We start from the raw sequence: 18,064 nt of genomic DNA, 5'->3' as shown, positions 1-18,064 counted from the left end.
TGTTCCTGATAAGGGTTGAGGCAGGACTTCACCCTGGGCCTACACCTGCCCATCATAAGGCACACAGGGAAAATTAGCAACACCAGACAAGTGTTGAGACAACTAGACTCCATTATCTAAATTCAGTGCTATTGTCAGCATTGAGCAAATCAAATCCTTCTCAATGGGGGGGAAGGAGGTTAAAGTCTGCTATAATGAAACTAATATACATTTTCAATTCCCTAGATCTCTAATGCAATTAACAACTCATCTGCATCTTTCTTCTTTAGAGATGTTAACTTCACAAATATTGCTTATTTAAATACTCAGATGACCTCTTAGTCTTATCCCAATTGACCATATTTGTTTGAACACTGCCTACTTTCTCTGCTGTACGATATCTTAGATGCTACAACACAAAATGTGTTGCTATGACAATTACTGGAGGGCTTGCATTTCTGGCAAATTTCCGATTGGGTCTATTGGCTCCAAAAAAGTGATACCACAATCACCAGCAGGTTCCAGTACTTTGTCTCCAATAGCAAATTTGCTGTCCAATACTTTTCCCACCTCTTACCTGATGAGTCTGTATACAAACTTTTCTTTGTACCTAAATAAGAGAACAAATATTAACCAGAGTAATACATTAGAATTGTGGAGGCTGTGTGATGGCATAAACTTGAATGTTTTGAGATCTAAAATATTTAGAATTAATTAGGTCAGAAGGAGGGGTACTGTAGATAGGAAGAGAGGTAAGGTACTGTCTACATAGAAGTCTAAGATTGATTAATTTGGGTTTGTGGATGGTGCTTTTATATTCGATGTCTATGCTAGGTGTTTGGAAGAGGGACTTTCTGCATATTGCATGTCATCAAGGGAGGAAGGAAAAACTAAAGACCACTAAATACTTACAATTCTTATAGAATATTCTGTATGTGTTTTGCAATGCTTGTTATTTTATTTTCCACTGAAGGTCTGATTATAACTTTGTAGATAAAATACACTAAAGAAAAATACAACTGTAGTGGAAAGCTTTGATTAGAAAATGCTTTATTATATAAATTACATTTAAGTTTAATTTGTGACACTAAGCCAGCACTAATGTTGACAGAAATAAGAGTAATGAACATTCATTTCCACACAGGTATGTAATAAATGCATCAGGGCAACCAATAAGCAATGTAAAAAAACTTTCAATGACATCTACTGCAAACTTAAATGTGAGTGGTTTAATTTATAACAAGCACAATTATTGGTGCCTTAGTTGGACTTGTCATTTTGCTAGTTGAGCGACATTTAAAGGAGCTTTACATACTGTTGTGATGTGTTCAAGACATTAGGGATTCAAGAAACAAAAAATGGAGACGAGGGAAGTCATGGAACAGATTCCGTCCTTTGCACACCTCTCAAATAGTGCCAGTCTAGTTTCACACAAAAAAACTGCTAGCTGTGTGCAGATTTTCATTATTCCAGAAGGAATGGAGATGGCAGTGGCTAGGGAAAAGGAGAGCCCAGTCAAGTCAAAACATCCAGTGTTCTCCCTTTCCCCCTGTTTTTATGGTTCTGAAATAATGGCTTTGATTGTCGGTTAATCAGTTGAATTTTAGAATAGTTACTGTGATATGTAAAGATACTAGGTTGTTTGCAGTGTGCTATGAGGAGAGCTTCTACAATGTGTAGGGTGGCACTGCCGCATATCCATCTGCCTATTGAGAGCCTGGCTGCTCCTGATGCATCTGCTCCCGCAGTGCCATTTCCTGCTGCCGAACGAGTTCCTGGGTTTCTTGTTGCATCTTTTCCAGTTTTTCCAGGGTGACTGATTTTAGAGGCAGTAGCTTTGGTTTACACAGCACCATAGTAGGCACATCCTCCATAGACAGCTGCCCTATAGTATAAAGAGAGATTTTACAATCACTTTTGCTGCTATAAAATGTAGAGTAGTTCTTCTAGCCTTATGTTTGCTTTCAGATTTATTGAAGAGTGGAGCACAAAATATTTCCATCTAAAATCTCAGAATAATCTCAACAGTAAATGTTTCATGAAAGACCTGTCTGATTTTGTTCTCAACTATCTGGAAGTATTTCATCATTGCATTTGTAGTAACACGTTCACTGCATATAAATTGTTGTGAACCTCAAGCAGGTAATTTTCATTGCCGTATTGATGTGTACAGAGTGGCAGATAGACACAAAGAGGTCAACGGACTTGCCCAGTGTCAGCTGGGATTTCAGTCTTGGATCTCTTGGCTACCAGATGTGATGTGTGCACAGACTATTAAAAAGCAGAGCAGGTTCTTCTGATCTCTGTTTTGCATTTTCAGATAGCTTAAAAATCTGAGCACTCCACAACAGGTCAGGGGCTAACGCATGGAGAATGCTTTGCATTATTTAACCTAATAAATCATTCTATCTGAAGCAGTTGAATATCAGGTGTTTGAAATAGCAATGATTAGTCCAAGCATTATAAAGGGGTTTGCTAGCTGTGTGCAAATGATTTTAATAAAGTGCTAATATGTGATCTGAATAAATGAACAATAAAATAAATGTAAAATTATCAGCTACTTGACTGTATTTAACTATTTTGTGTGTGCAATTTAACAGTATATGTCTCAAATTGTGAGAAAAGATCATTATGAAAATGCAGTCTGTCTTTACTGCAATGAACATGCCTTTCTCTTGAAAGGAAAGTTAAGAACTTCTTGTCACTTAAAATGAGCGACATTTCAAAAATGTAAAATGCCATGTTTGAATAGCACATATGGACATTTTTTTCTTTAAGAAAAATCCAATACAGCAAAATAAGCTGTTCCAACACTTGTAAGCCAGGTAACTGTGAGATTTCAGTGTTGCTTGTGGTAAACAACTGAAAGGAATGTGAAAGGAGAAATGCAAGCACTTTGCAAGTCTGGGCACTTGAGTCTGCCCGAGGATAACCTACAATGCTTATAAGCAATTATTACTCTGTGCTGAGGTTAAGATTAAGTATGTGCCGAAGCAATTTTTTGACTGCATGGGTGTGTGCAGAAGACCATAAATTTCAATTAAACACACCAGCAATCAAGTATATGTGTTGATGTTTGCCAAGAGATATTTGTTGATCAGTTTCTTGTAAAGCCAATGGTTTAATAGGGTTGTCCTGCAGACAGAGATAAACTAAACCTACTTTACCCAAAGGTTAATAAAAAAAAATAAAAACAGAAAAGTAGATGATGACTATTGCATACCCTGCATATTATATGTTCTGTGTATGTATATTTAATGCATTTTTATGTAAGGGAGAAGCTTCAAATTTCTTATTTCAAATGATTTAGAGGACACAATGTTCATTTATACAGCATTAAAATTCAGTAACATCCTGCATTACAGCACAGCCCTTCAACATTTATTCCTCTCTGGCTTCAGTCCAGCAACACATCACCTGCCACAGTGCAAGTTGAGGCACTGTAACGCCTCTTCAGATCGTTACCAGTTCTGAATTCCAGGATTTCAAAAACGGCTCGTTATTCAGCTGAAATGATACACTCATTGACTCCCCTCTCTATTTATTGCAAAACATAAACTGATCAGATATATCCTACTTCAAATCTTCGATACCATCTCAATTTCAATGGTTTGAACACAGTTTAAATTCACTTCCCACACAGTTTGGAAAGTTACTAACAGCCTAGGGCTTTTTTTCTCCTAATTAAAAACACGGCACTGCGTGTTCCAGATTTTATCTGTATGTTTAAAGTAATTCTGCTACTTTACAGAAATGATTAAAGATAAAATAAGGTTGGCTATTACCTATCCACATACAATTGAACATGGGAAAGACCCTATTTTGTTCACTTATTAGCTGTTCATTAGACTTTATACAATAAAACTAACTTCTCTGCATTTAAATATCCTAGAATTGCTTGTTTCAACTTGTTTCTTTGGGACCTGGGCCAAGATCTTAGTATGAACTGTAAATAAAGAACAAACACTAAATGAGAACAGTTTAGTTTACTTTCTTAATGTAATGGGAAACAAGTCAGTCCTCAAAATAAATTGGTAAAAATCATGGTTAACAGGTTTGGCAGGTGTTGGGACTCAAAACTGTAAAGTAAAATCAGTCTGGAAGTTCTACATATTCTTCTATAGTTTTGCATGTTAAAAAGACATTTAAGATCGGCAGCAGTGTACCGACGACTGAAATCCACTACAAGGAATGTAAATGAGAATTGTATTCCTGTGCTGATTATAATGGAAACTTAAAACTGTTCATATAAACCTATTAATATATTATTAAAGATCTTAACTGACTTGTCTGGGTGTTCAAGTGCTTTAACACAATTCGATGGCTTTTCACAGATTTTCATTCTTCATGTAAATTTGAAAGGACTGGTGAAGTAAGCACATGCCTTACAGTGTGGAGGTTTCAGTGACTTGTGCTAAGAATGGCATCCCATCTAACCATAGTGCTGTTTAGAAAAATACACATGATGAACAAAGAAAACAGGAGAACAAACTAGTTTTTTTGCTTTCCCAAATGTTTGCTCAACTACTGGATCACGGTGTGCAATGTGGATTGTGACTGCAGACTCAGATTGTCAACTGAATTGACATGTGTATTTGTACTTCCAAATTCTTTAAAACTGCCTTTTAGAATGCATATTTTTAGAAAGTGACTGAACTGTATTAAATCATTTGGTAACCTTGACAAGAGATATATTCAATAATATACAGTATTAACAGTTTTAGATGAACCTTTAAAAAATGAATAGTTAATATCTCAAATTAAAATTCATTCATAAAACCAGAAGAAAATACCTTGTTTGGGAAGAACTTCTCTGAACATTGACTTCACTTCAGGCATCTTCTGAAGGCTGTTTAAATCAAATATATATAATTGTTTGTTAATGAAGTAGATGCTAAAACATCTATGGCTTCCATAATTTACAAGCGCTGCTGTCGTTATTATTACCTGAAAAAATACGCAAAGGGAAAGTGATGGCAGCTGTAAATAATTGCACTACTTGGGTACACAAGTACTGTATTCAGACATTAAAGTGTCAACCGACACTTTATTGAATATTGGTGGTTTACTATAGGACGTAAAAAATGAGAATATACTGTAGATGTTGGACGCACACTTTATTTTTGTGTGTCTGTGAATGAGACCTTAAATCAAGCTCCTAACGACGTGGTCATTAAAGATCGCAATGGTGACCGTGGAGGTCTTTCTAACCCAGTGTACTGGCTAAATTGACAGAGTACCCCACCAACCTACACAAAGCGACTACCGATGCGCGACAAAGCAAGTATTTTGCTAATGTCGATGCTACACCTGAGTCGGACATTTACTTACATCGCTCCCACACAACGATACAGGTGTGCACCCAAGAAGTTACAAAATCATCTCGTGAAAAATAGCTAAGTGAAAATCAATAACCGTATTTTAATTTCAAGACAGCTTATCAGTTAAAACCCAATGGCATTGAAATCGATCTAACGCATCACATTAAATCAATTAATCCATTTAACCTGGCGATCACATCATTACTACATTACGTTAATCGACAATTTCGAATGTGTTGTTTTTGTGTACCATAAACAGACTACAGCCGTCCAACTAATTAATTTACTCCAAGATACAATCTACGAGAACATGTACAAAAACATTAAAGACTATATAGCATGAGAAAATTCAATATAAAAGATCCAGCATCCTCAGAACGTTATTCGAAACAAACCTGAAGCAACAGCCGTAATCCCACACAGACGCCAGATCCGGTTACATAGAAACGACGTCAAGTCGTAGAAACGCAAAAGAACGCGATTACGTAGCAGTGGGCACGACATCGTTTTGCTGTCTGGTAAATGTAGTTCACTTGCAATAATCCCTTTAGCGGCCAATGCGTTGTATTTGCATATCAGTCGAAAGGAATAACTGTTTAACTGCTTATTTTATTACTTAGAATATTTTAATAAACTTTATTTATGATAGCATAACTGCAGGATACCTGTGTGACCTAAATCATTCAGTTGCCTGTACTTTAAAAAAAGGGTGTGTATGTGTGGGGGGTGTCTTTGCGCAGCAAGTTGTAAATGACGCGTACTTTTTTTTAAAAAACAATGTTAATGTTAATTTTGTAACTTAGTTACTGCTTCAGAAAATGTGTCACGCGATTTCATTGGCGGAGGGTGCTACGGTCTGCATTCCGTCCCATTTTCCAATTCCAAGTCGAAAGTTTTGAATTGTCTTAGTTTACAAATTGGTTTGTTGTCTTGTTTTTTTAAAGTGTATCCGACTACGACGCCGGCGTTCGACGTCCTTTAATCTCGGTAATGTACGCAGTTCTTGAATTACGTTTTTATAAATGCTCCGAACATCCATCTACTAGATGTTTCGATAGCACTTAAACATCAGAATACGAGAAGTCCAGAGACACCGTCCACAATAATAGGACCCCCCCCATCAGATCGGACTTTGGTGAGCAGAAGGACCAGTTTGAAGAGGACGGGGGGCGGGGTGCATTCCACAAGTTTGTGCAACACCTGCAATACAATCCAGTTCTCTTCACGGGATAAGACAATACGTGGGACTGAACCCCCGTGTTCCGCTGGTTCCTCCAGTTTTCAGCAAGATCCCTTCTGTACTGGTTTGGGATTGCATGGGACCGAGAACCGAGGGCTGTTTCATGCCTTTCAAACTCATCAAATATCCCTACCCTCTAGGGACTGTACCGTTTATTTGTCTTGTAAATATGTGGCCCAATAAATAAATTTCTTAGACAATATTAGTCCAAAGAGTTTCCTCGTGCACTTAAAAGACGCTAGAAAGCACTTCGTCTTTGGGAAGACACGAAAAACAACACCTGCACCTGTTCGCAAGGCGCATTACCGCTCTTGCTAAACCCAACAACAACAAAAAAAACAAAACAGGCCGGATATACAGCAACGGTCGGGGAAAGAAAGGAGCGTCTGGTTGTCCGAAATCACTTTTTTCTCCCACTTTCACCTCGCGTTTTCTCTCTGTCATTCCACCCCCACCCAAAAAAAAACACCTTTCTCCGTGTCCAAGAAAGTCTCGTGATAGAGTGGTAATGCGTGCGTGTGACGCAGGCTGTGGAAGGAGGCAGGCGGAGGAGCCGGAGCGGCAGCAGTGTAGAGAAGGAGGAGGAGGAAGGAAGGATGGCGGAGTCACACCTCTGAAGGTAAAACCGAGATATTCTACGATATGTGCTGATACAGTCCTACATGCCTGCGTGTATGTGTACGGCGGGGCTCTAAAGTGACGGTTTCCTTCTCCGTGGTGTAGGCTGCGGTATGTTCTCGGGGCGAGAGGGCTGGAAAAAGGCACTCTTTGTTTCGGCTTCGGAATGGCCGCGGTGGATAGATGTTTTTTTTTTCGGTAGGGGAGCGGAAAAGGGCACCGCAGAGAAAAAGGCGAAAAGGATCGGAGAGGGGGTGGCCCAGGGTGTGAGAGCCACCGCGGCCCGTGTGTGCGCGCAGGGTGCCAGGGTGGCGGTGCTCTCGGGCGGGCTGCAGCGCCGCTGTCACCGGCAGGCGGCTGCGGACGGGCTGGGGCTGAGCTCCGGCGGCGGGGCTCCAGCGGTCGGGCTGCGGCTGCCTGGCGGATGACAGCTGGGGTGGGCCTAGGAGCCGTGCGCTCCGATCCGGGTCGGAAGAGGGGGAGTTGTGCGTGTTGGTGCGGACTGCTGCTGCTGCTTGTGCTGGTGTATTATGGATTTCTTAACGATCGGGCTCAATCAGCCCGTTTCCTTCGCCCTGGTGAGGTGTGTAATGGCAGGGCTGTCCGCTTGCCTGCCCTGTTGCTGTATTGCTTGGGTACGGCAGCTCTGTAAGAGGAAGGACCGTACTTCGTTTGTTGTTTACTTCGTAGCCGTATGGATTTCAGAGGTTGATGTTGGCGTTTAGTAACGGTGTGGCAGTTTTTTCTGCCAAGTTGCTGGGATGGGAGCGTATCTGGTGTGGGGTAGGCAGAATACCAGGCTTCGCTAAAACACCGGGCTCTGTTTATTTCGACCGACTAGCGCAGAGGGACGGAACTCTGAAGCAAGGTTTTATGTGGTATTGGCATTGTCAATGCATTTTCATGACCACCACACTGTACGGTATTATATCATGTACGACTAGGTGCGTGTGTCGTAGAATGTGTTTGGTAAATGTCAGATGATATTTGGAGCCGGTGGGACTGGATATGCCGACTAACGTACCAGTGATTGGTTTTTATTCCTGCGGTTTGAGCCAACTGTGTAGGTATCGATTTGTGTGACTAGCTGATATTTATATGAAGACCGATTCTTCCGATTGCATGGACTGGGCAGTGTCATGTATATTAATATGAGGCTATACCATTGCCTGAGTGTCTGTCAGCGCCGAACGGGGAGACAGGCTCGTTTAGCTAAACCTTGAAACGCAAACGACTGGTTATGCTTGTAAGTTTTTTTTATTTTAATTATTGATCTAACAGAGATTGAGGGATGTCATTGTATAGTTTCTGTATATTTGCGTGGTGTTCATGTTCGAGATTAACGCATAGTTTGTGGAGATATGAATACCTGTCCAAAATTAAAAGTATTTAAGCTCGGAAGAAATATACTTACTACGAATGAAAACGAAAACTTTTTTTGTCTGCATTGCAACTACCTTATAAGATGGTTTTTCTCAGCTATGCCCACAGATAGGAGCAAAAGATCTGAGATAAAAGGCGGAAGCTAGTTATCTCCCCGGTCCAGAGTCTCCGATATATGTTTTTGTTCTGAAAGATGCAGTTTACATCATTACGTGACATATAAACAGTGAAATTCATTCCGCATCCCACATACTTTAATTAGAACTGTCTTTACGTTCAGAGCTTCTCTGCTCCTGGCCGGGAACAACTTTCAACTGTATAATGGCAAAATGGATAATGTAATCAATCACTTGCTCGTCAGGCACCACGATGTTGTCCTTTAAAAGAAGAATGCGTGATGATGCATGTATGTACACATTTTGTGATTCCTAACTGCGTTTGTACCTTTAAACAAGGTACTTCATTCACTTCAGCTAAGCCACTATGTATGAAAACATAAGCCTAATATTTTGCACTTCCAGAATAGTGCATCTAATTCTCAGCTAGTTGTGGAAATTCCATAACATTGATAGAATTCTTTTGGATTAATCAGATTTCTGTTTTATGGAAATGTTTTAAGATCAACTTTTAAAAAAGGCCCTTGATGTAGCTTTGGGCAGTCTTTCAGTTTTTTGTTTTTGCAGTACCATCAGCTTTTCTCTGTGGGAGTATTATTAAAGTTTCTGCCACTACATTCCGATACACTATATCAACATCACTGTCAGTCTGTGGCAACAAAATTAAGAGTTGGGACACATATTCCCATTTTCTCTTGTAATATTTAAAAAAGGATGTGATTGTAACTTTAGACTCATACTGATATGCATTTTTTCTGTTATTTTTGTACTATCAGTTATTTACTTTTTTTGTCACTTAATCATTTTTCTGTTGACTATTGACAGTTAGATTGACAAATTTCAATTGAAAACCTTTTCCTCTGTCGGGAAGGGAGCGTAAAGCTTACAAAGACCAGTGATGGAAGACCGAATGGAGATTAAGTGTGTGACGTTGGCTTTTTTTTTTTACCATGTCTGTCCATGCAGCAGAATTCACTGGGTTTGCACTGATGTTCTGGTTTTGGAAACGACCTGAGCTGGCAATTTAGTTGGAAGGAAAAATGGCAATATAGACAGCACATCCTTTACCATGTTTCTTTTGTAGTGGGGATTTTATTTTTACGTTGCTAGTGAAGTGTGATGGGGTGGTGGTGGGGGGGTTGAGCATCTATGTGAAGTGTTGTTAGTTTGTACGTTGCGGAGTACTGTCTGAAAGCTCATTTCAATTAGTTGGTTTCTTAAATCAACAGGCAAGCAACAAACGCAAGGCAGAATCCACCCTGGGTGGAACACAAGTGCAGCACAAGGCAGCCAGTGACACACGAGTTTCCTAGAGGCCAGTTCACCTGCCAGTATGTCTTTAGACTGTGGGAGGAAACGAGCACTCAGAGGAAACCCGCATGGGGAGAACATGCAAACTCCGTGCAGATAGTACCTCGCGTCTGGAATTGAACCCAGGAACCCAGTGCTGCAAGACAGCAATGCTCACCACTGTGCCGCCGGTATTTGATTAATATTATCCTAAAATGTATTTAAGGAACAAGTTTATTAGGTTTATTCCATGCTGAAAAGAGAAAAAAGAATACACAACGGTTCGGCCGTGGAGCCTTCTTCAGGTGTCATGCTGACGTAGCTACCCACCTAAAGTGTATTTATGCAAGCAACAACAAAAAAAAGTATTTATGCAATATCCAAGTCATAGTCACAGTAGAGTTGGTCTAAAAGAAGAGCATCTTGTACCTGCTTTTCTCTTCCTGGATTTGCTGCATGCTCAGACCAGGGCAGCGTGGATGGAAGAGAATGTTTTTTATGTTGGTGAAAGTGACGCGAGCCTCTGCCTCGATAAGCTTTGCTTTGGACTTCACAGGGTCAAAATGCACAGGGCCCTTTCTGTTTCGTAGGTAAGAGCTGTAGGTTTGTTTAGTTGCCTGTACCTGTTTAAATGACGACATTGATTATTAGATTATTCAGATAGAACATGATGCCATCCAGAAAATCGTATTAAGGGGTTTATATTTATACCGTAGCTATCGGAGATTTCGCCAAGACAACATTTGGACCCAGAAATCAAACCAGACGTGTTGATAACTAGTCTGGAACCAAGAATAGACATGTTGGTACCTTAGACATAACCCAAGAATAATTATGTTAAGACAAAAGCAACATCAGGTCCAAAACCAGTATGTTATTGTTGAAACAAATAGACTAAAAACATTATTGCAATAATAACACATTCATCTTGATCCCTACCATCGACCAAACTGACGGCTTATTCAAATGGCATAAATGTCGTACAGTCAGAACCAGTACTTTCAGGTTGCTGCCTTGTTTTGGCCATTTATCCATTATCGTCTTGTGTAATATGCAGTGTATGGGTATGCAAAGATATTTATTATTTTATATCTTAAAGACTGCAGCCTGAAAGTAAAAAGAAAACTCGACCATGCAGGCCCACACTGGGGTTTCTGGTAAATAGCCTACTGCTGATCTTAATTGAGGTGGGGGGTTACTGTTAACACCTAAGCTGATGGCAAGCTTTTCTCTTTAATGCGCCATAGTAATCTCTTATTAACAGTATTTTTGTAGTTGCCTTTAAGAGAATATATGCTTCATTTGCCTCCTCTCCAATATTGTTTCTTGTTTACCAGTGTATAATGTTCAAATTTGTCGCTTTGGTTTTGCGACAAAAGTGCCATATTATTGCACAAATACAAACATTAAGGCGGCACTTTGAATGTGTTTTATTTTCCATCCATTTTCTAACCACTTCTTCCAGCTCAGGGTGGCGGGGGAGCTAGAGTTTATCCTGGCAAGCCGTGGGCACAGGGCTGGGTACACCCTGGATGTGATGCCAGTCCATTGCAGGGCACAAACAGAAAGGCTCTCAACTCACATCAGGGCCAATTTTCCCAGGTGGCAGTTTACCAACCAGTATGTTTTGGGATTATGGGAAGAAAACCGCATGAACACATGGCGGACGTAACACTCCAAACAGTTGGCACCCCAGGAACTGAAGTCAAGACCCAGTGCTGCCAGGCTACCCACTGCGCCACTGTGCCGCCCGTATTTTACCACATCTTTTTATTATTAACACCTGCTAACATGGAAACATTTAATGACAGTAGTGGAAAATCACAGAACACATATCACTGCTACAACATATGTGATAATGGATTCTTCATAGTTGTGTTTGAAGGGTTACAGGAAAAGAAATGTAATTATCTTACTATGACCATGGGCTTTCTTTTTTTAACGATGCTGGGACATGACAAACCTTTTATGATATTCATCTTATCTGTGAGCTGCGCAAATTGACACCAACTGGGTGAGTCTTAAAGTTACATGACAACTTTCTGTGGCTTGCAATAGTGTTGTTATTGACCGAAAATGATTTACGTTTAGTATGTGATTTGTGGCATGTGGGCTAGTGCCGAATTGCATGTAGATCAAATTTCAGTCCACTCCGCATTTGATAAGAACCCTTAAAAGCGAAGAAAGCTTCAGCTGTAATTCCTATTAAAAATAGATCTGTCTAGACAATTATTTCAGCATCCCGTCTTGCATATTCTTTTACAATTAAATATTGTTCAAACTTCTAATGTCACACTTTATTAAACGTTTTCGTCTTTGTGTCACCAACTACTTGTGGAAGGAAGTGACTGATAAAGGATTTTTTTGTGGCAGGGTGTGAGCTCGTTTCATGGAACAGGTATAAGAATATCATATGTGGGGCTGCAGTGTGAAGCCTATTGTTTTCCTGTTTGTGTTTCTGACTGTGTGAACTTACAAGAACAAAGAATTACAACTCAGCTGGAAATTGCCCCCGTTTCCGTAGCTTGATATCTGTGATCGCGGGTTCGAGCCCGGATCATGGCGTTATTCGGCGGTGGCTGGGATTCCCCGAACGGTGACACACGATTGGCTGAACGCCGTGGGGGGGGAGTAGGTAGTCAGGACTCGCAGCCACACAGCAACCCTTGGGACATCCCGGGCGCTTGCAGCCCTGTGGTTCTGTCGGTGAGGAAGATGCCTCTTCCTCTGATCGGATCTGATCTTCCCATTCTGGTGCGTTGGTGCCGAGCCGACGTGGAAAACACACAACTTTCTCTTCCAAATTAGGTGGGTGGAGCGCGAAAAAGATTTGACGATTTTTGTGAAAAAAGGAGGATATTTACATTTAAATTTCGCTTCTAGAGGTTGTAACGTGAAATTAACAAGCTTTAAGGAACATCAGCGATTTCTGGGCACGATTTAATTGATTCTAATTCAGGCTGTAAAGAAAGTTGGCCGTTTATTGTAGGTAGATGGGGACTTTAATGTATTGTTTTCACAAAGAGCACATTAGTTTTGTAGTTTAGACATGGCACTTGATTTGGAAAACTCACACTTGGGTTTGAAATGTAACTGTTTCGTGTGTGATGCAGTTAATGCAGTGTCCACATGCTAGTAAAGTAGTGATGTGTTTACCTGTGATGATGCCTGCAGGTGATGCCACTGTAGGCATGATATCTTTCCTTCTTATAACTAGCAGGGTGATTTTTAATGTTGTGTAATGCATAATTGTTTAGTTTTGCGCAGTGTCAGCATTGTCTGCCTGTGTCGGGTCATTAGCTGTGCTTGTAAAGTCAGTGTGAGGAGAAAGAAATCCTGGCAGTGGCTCACAGATCTCGTTTAGATTTAAGAGGAGGGGAAGTCTGGTGTCTTTTTGCAGCAAGTGGTAAAGAAGAAGAGGGGGAATTCCTTTGAATAAGAGCTCTAATGCAAGAGACCCTGCTACCTGTTCACCTGCTGAAAGGTAAAGTCTTAAAGAATTCTGTTGTTCCTGTTCTTCATGCGAGAGTAGAGCTGTTGTGCAGTTTGTTTTTCATCGTGAACCCATCGCCTGTGTTTTGAGCTGGCAGTTTTGGTGTGATGGTAATGGAAGAGGCTGAAAGGTTTTGCCTTTCACTGTCATTTGGATAATCCTCGGTAGAGTTTCACAGAATCCTGCACTTTGCCCTTGGCATTGATACAGTGGCACTGGAGGCCCTCAGCAGGTGGGGAAAGAGCACGGGACTTTCCTGCTTCCCTGTTTGTATCACTGCCTTTCGTTCATACTCATTATATACAAAAAAGTGTTGTTTTTTTCCAGTGTTGACAGTTTGAAAGGCATAGCAAGCTTGAATGTGCTCTTGAAATGTATATCCTGTACAATTTTCATACACCTCTTGGTACCACTGTCATTTTACTTTATAATGGGTAACATTTATAACATTAATATTGTCATTGAAAGTTTTGCACCAATTTGTGAGAAATCTTGATCTTAATTTACTCCTAAAGCCTTGCTCCTTAAATTTCTGATGTATAGATTCATCCTTGTTATTATAAAAAAAAAACAAATACTCTGTATTCATGTACATGCTGATCATAATGCTTCAGTTGAATTGAATCTTTTTTTGTCTGAACATGTTTGCAGGTTGTTCCTTATCATACAGCTGGGAAGTGATTTATAACCACAGTGTTATCAGCTATCTATTTGGCTGTTTCCATAATGTTTGGTTATTCCCTGCTGATACTAAAGTTGAATTAAAGCTTGGACTTGCACAGTGTTGGACAGGAGAAGTTAAAGGCCCGTGTCTCAGTAATTCTGAAATTAATGATCGGGAAATTCTGGATTTTTGTAATTAAGGTTTGATATCCAGATGGATGTGTTCAAAGAACCAAGTTGCAGTCTACTTTGAGCTATAAAGAAACTGCTTTGCATCCGACTTTGCTTATTACTGCGGCGTACTTGTGCATGAGTAATAGGTGTGGTTTCAAGCTGTGCTATCGAGTTTTGCGTTACAGATGTTATAGGAAAGTCAGTCTCTTTGTACAGTCTGCTGACATATCTGTAGTCCGGGTTGTGGCATTTCTTTTCTTTTTTGCACAGTCAGCAACTTTGTGAACAGACTGATTCTACTTTTTCCTTCATGCGCTGACATGAAATTTTCTGTCCAATCGGTTGAAAGCACACTGTAATTAACACAAAATATTAAGCAGAAGGATGTTGGACTCATTCCACCCCCCCCCCCCCAAAAAAAAAACAACAAATTTTGTAACTGGTAACATTTAGGAGAGTGGTTGGACTTTATAAGCAGCAGCCATATCACTCTGCAACTCACAACTGGCAACCCACTGAAGCTCAGCAGGTGTGAGCCTGGTCAGTACCTGGATGGGAGACCTCCTGGGAAAAACTAAGGTTGTTGCTGGAAGAGGTGTTAGTGGGGCCAGCAGGGGGCTCATCCTGTGGTCCATGTGGGTCCTAATGCCCCAGTATAGTGATGGGGACACTATACCATAAAACAGGCGCCGTCCTCCGTATGAGACGTAAAACCGAGGTCCTGAATCCCAGGGCATTTCTCGAAAAGAGTAGGGGTGTAACATTGGCCATTACCAATCATGGCCTCCTAATAATCCCCATCTATGAATTGGATTCATTACTCTGTTCTCCTCCCCACTGACAGTTGATGTGTGGTGAGCGTTCTGGCACTATGGTTGCCGTCGCATCATCCAGGTGGATGCTGCACATTGGTGGTGGTGGAGGGGAGTCCCCATTACCTGTAAAGCACTTTGAGTGGAGTGTCCAGAAAAGCACTTATTATTGTAAGCAATTATTATTATTATTATAACTAAGATATGGATGTTTACTGAATTATTTTTATTTCATACATCATTCTTGGTGGTTGGCACAATAGTTAGCACTGCAGCCCTTGGTTCAGTTCCTGGGGAGCTATCTCTGTGGAGTTTGTATGTTCTCCCTGTGTTCTTGTGGGTTTCCTCTGGGTGCTCTGGTTTTTCCTCCCCCAGTTCAAAGAGATACCGATAAGTGTATTGGCCCTGGTGTATGTGTACGTGTCTGTGTGTGCTTTGTGATGGACTGGCGTCCTTTCCAGGGTGCCAGCCGCTTGCTAGGATAGGCTTCAGTTCCCCTGTGACCCTGTACTGGATTGGTTAGAAAATGGTTGGAATTACTGATGTCTATATTTGGTGCCACCTGCATTTTAGTTGGCGCACACAATGGAGCTTTTTCCTGAGCTAATTCCGTTGTTTTTTGAAGGCTGCTTCCTTTATTGGCCTGCTGTTACACTGTATGGCTTTTGTCATTCTTGGCATCATCAGAAAATAGCTCACTTACAAGTTCTATAGTCATTCTCCTCATCCCCCCCTGGTCTGGTGGACCAGTGCTGACTGCTCCATTACAGGCACGGTTATAAGGGGGAGAGTTTAGAAACTTTTCTGCCGTTGTTTTGTATTTAGCCTAAGTGGTCCTCAAAGGAGGAGGAACTTTGGATTTGGTCCCCTGTACAAAAAAAAAGGTTGAGAAACACCATTTTATGCCACACTGGCTACCCAGTAACTCTTTGTTTGCGCTTGGAATAGCGGAGTATTATTTGCTGTAGAAAGACGACCACTTCATCATCAAGTGGCCCTTATGTAACCGTTGCAGGTGACTCGGGAAAACGCTTTCTCTGCTTTCAGCACTCCTGGTCTTGATGGAGGATTCCTGGAGCCATTCCATAGGTGACTGCTAGAGGGAAAAGTGGAGAACTCCAGCGCAAACTTGTCAACTCCCTGGAGTGTGAAGGGTTTCTGATTCACTTAGTAGGCTTTTATGTGTCCATTTTGGGGAATGACAGCGTTGCCAGGATTATTTACTGCACTGATATTTGTTGGGTTTTTTTTTCCCCACTTGTGAGGGAATGTAAATGTTTTTTTTATTAGTAGTTAGGCTTTAATTTTCCTTTTCGTATCCCTCCGCTCATCCTCTTTTCACTTTAGAGTGCTTGGCTTCTGATTTCTGACACGTTGTTTTGAAGTTTAGAAAGCTGTTTCATTAACGTCGATTCTGTCCCAGAACTCTCCGAAATTAAGAGAGCCTCGCAGCTAAAATTAGGTCATTTTCACGCAGCCCAAATTACAGACACAGGAAGCTGTTGACTTGCATCATGCCGAGTTTCTCAGTCTCTGTGTTTGCACGCTCCCCTTCCTGTGGTTCTCGCTGCTCGTCTGTTTGTCGCCGCGGCCTGCCCCCTTTCCCTGCCCGCCTCACTTCTGTCTCGTTTTGCCTCATCACTTTTTCGTGGGGTTATTTTCAGGGTCCCCCCACCCCAGGGAGCTTTTCTGTATTTGAGTATTTCACACGGGGAAGTATGGAGGGCTTTTGCTTTTAGTTTTTTTTTCATATAGAAAATGGTTTGGGTTTTTCAGGGATTTCAGGTTTTGTGGTGCTGCATTTATTTGGATTATTTTTGCCTGCGGTGTGCTGCCGCAAGCCCGTTCCTTCATCAGTGCGCCAAGGCGTCTGCGTCTCCTCTTCATTTGGTCTCGCTTTTCCAATGTGAGATGTATATAGCGCTGTATCCCTTCTAGGAACTTGCTCAAAAAAGTTATCTAACAAAATCGTTCTAGGAATATTTAAGGATAAAGAATGAGTAAAACGTTATGCATGACATTAATAGCCCTATCACATGTGGTCACCATATACCGTCCTTAAGACTAAGTCTGAATTCAGGCTTTCAGGTATAGACGTGTTTCACACTACAGGTGTTCAGTAAGTCTGGTTATAAGTAGCAGATTACCTGAAACAGTGCTGAAGGTAACTGACAATACTTGCTCAACACATTACATATAGCACCAGTTGAAATTACAGGCTTAATCCTTTGAGATCCTAGTGTGGCTAACTGGCTAAGACAGTTCTTCTTTTCAGATCTGCATTATATGTACTGTTTGTCTGGTCTTTCCTTAATGCCTTAAATCAGGCAAACTTGTACAGTATTGTTGGGTATGGGTTTCAACATAATTCCTTGAATTGGTGTAATGTTCTTCATCCCAAAGGATCCTTAAAGTGGAAAAATGACTTCCATTGAATTAAGGGGAAACTCTAAGAGTTAGATTGAGCAAAACCAGAAGGATTCTAGTCAAGACACTGGGGTTAAAAGTCCCTATTGTTAAGCAACATTGTATGGGATCTTTAATGAATAAGTAGCCAGTTATCTTAATTTAATGTCTAATCCTAAGTACAGGCTTACATTTGGCTTTAAACCTGCACTTTGAAAGGACTGATCTTGGTGTAAATGCAGTGATACTTTGTGGTGTTTTTCCCCCATCACCTCTAATTGGTTAATGCAAATATACATTGAATGTAACAATGCAATGGATAGTTAGCATACTTCCAAGCTACAAACATGTTGTTCACAACACTTTATTAAGCTTTCCAGCAGCAATATAATTGTTTTTAATACCGGGTCAGTCCAGACCTTTCTTTTAGATCTTAAGGCTTCCAAAAAACCCAGAAGCAAAATCCATTCATAGTAGGTCCTAAGGATTTTTTTCCCCGTTTAGGGTGTACATTTTGTTATGATCTGACTTTTATATCTTAAATTACCTTAGTTTTAATTTAGAAATGT

General features: G+C 40.7%; 2 protein-coding genes across 4 annotated transcripts in view; one reads left to right on the top strand and one right to left on the bottom strand.

Moving 5' to 3' along the window:
- Positions 1 to 1,012: 1,012 nt before the first annotated feature.
- On the bottom strand, positions 1,013 to 5,792 carry bbip1 (BBSome interacting protein 1). Its single transcript, XM_088916350.1, has 3 exons — positions 5,696 to 5,792; positions 4,773 to 4,828; positions 1,013 to 1,864 (listed from the first exon to the last, which is right to left on the bottom strand). The coding sequence occupies exons 2-3, from the start codon at positions 4,816 to 4,818 to the stop codon at positions 1,686 to 1,688; spliced, it is 225 nt and encodes a 74-aa protein (XP_088772476.1). The 5' UTR covers positions 4,819 to 4,828; positions 5,696 to 5,792; the 3' UTR covers positions 1,013 to 1,685.
- A 1,264-nt stretch (positions 5,793 to 7,056) lies between these two features.
- The window catches only part of shoc2 (SHOC2 leucine rich repeat scaffold protein), a 37,659-nt gene continuing 26,651 nt past the window's right edge, over positions 7,057 to 18,064 (top strand). For 2 of the 3 annotated variants that reach the window (XM_088915867.1, XM_088915869.1), the window contains exon 1: positions 7,057 to 7,159. The gene's annotated coding sequence lies outside the window, so the exon portion shown is untranslated. Of the gene's footprint in view, positions 7,160 to 7,189; positions 7,270 to 18,064 lie in introns of those variants that run through there. The other variant, XM_088915868.1, reaches the window with a different exon arrangement.

Source organism: Atractosteus spatula, chromosome 5 (genome assembly GCF_055471065.1).
Source record: "Atractosteus spatula isolate fAtrSpa1 chromosome 5, fAtrSpa1.hap1, whole genome shotgun sequence".
In the NCBI taxonomy this organism is placed as follows: Eukaryota; Metazoa; Chordata; class Actinopteri; order Semionotiformes; family Lepisosteidae; genus Atractosteus; species Atractosteus spatula.
Note: the sequence above shows the minus strand (reverse complement) of the source record. Positions and strands in the feature narration are given on the sequence as shown.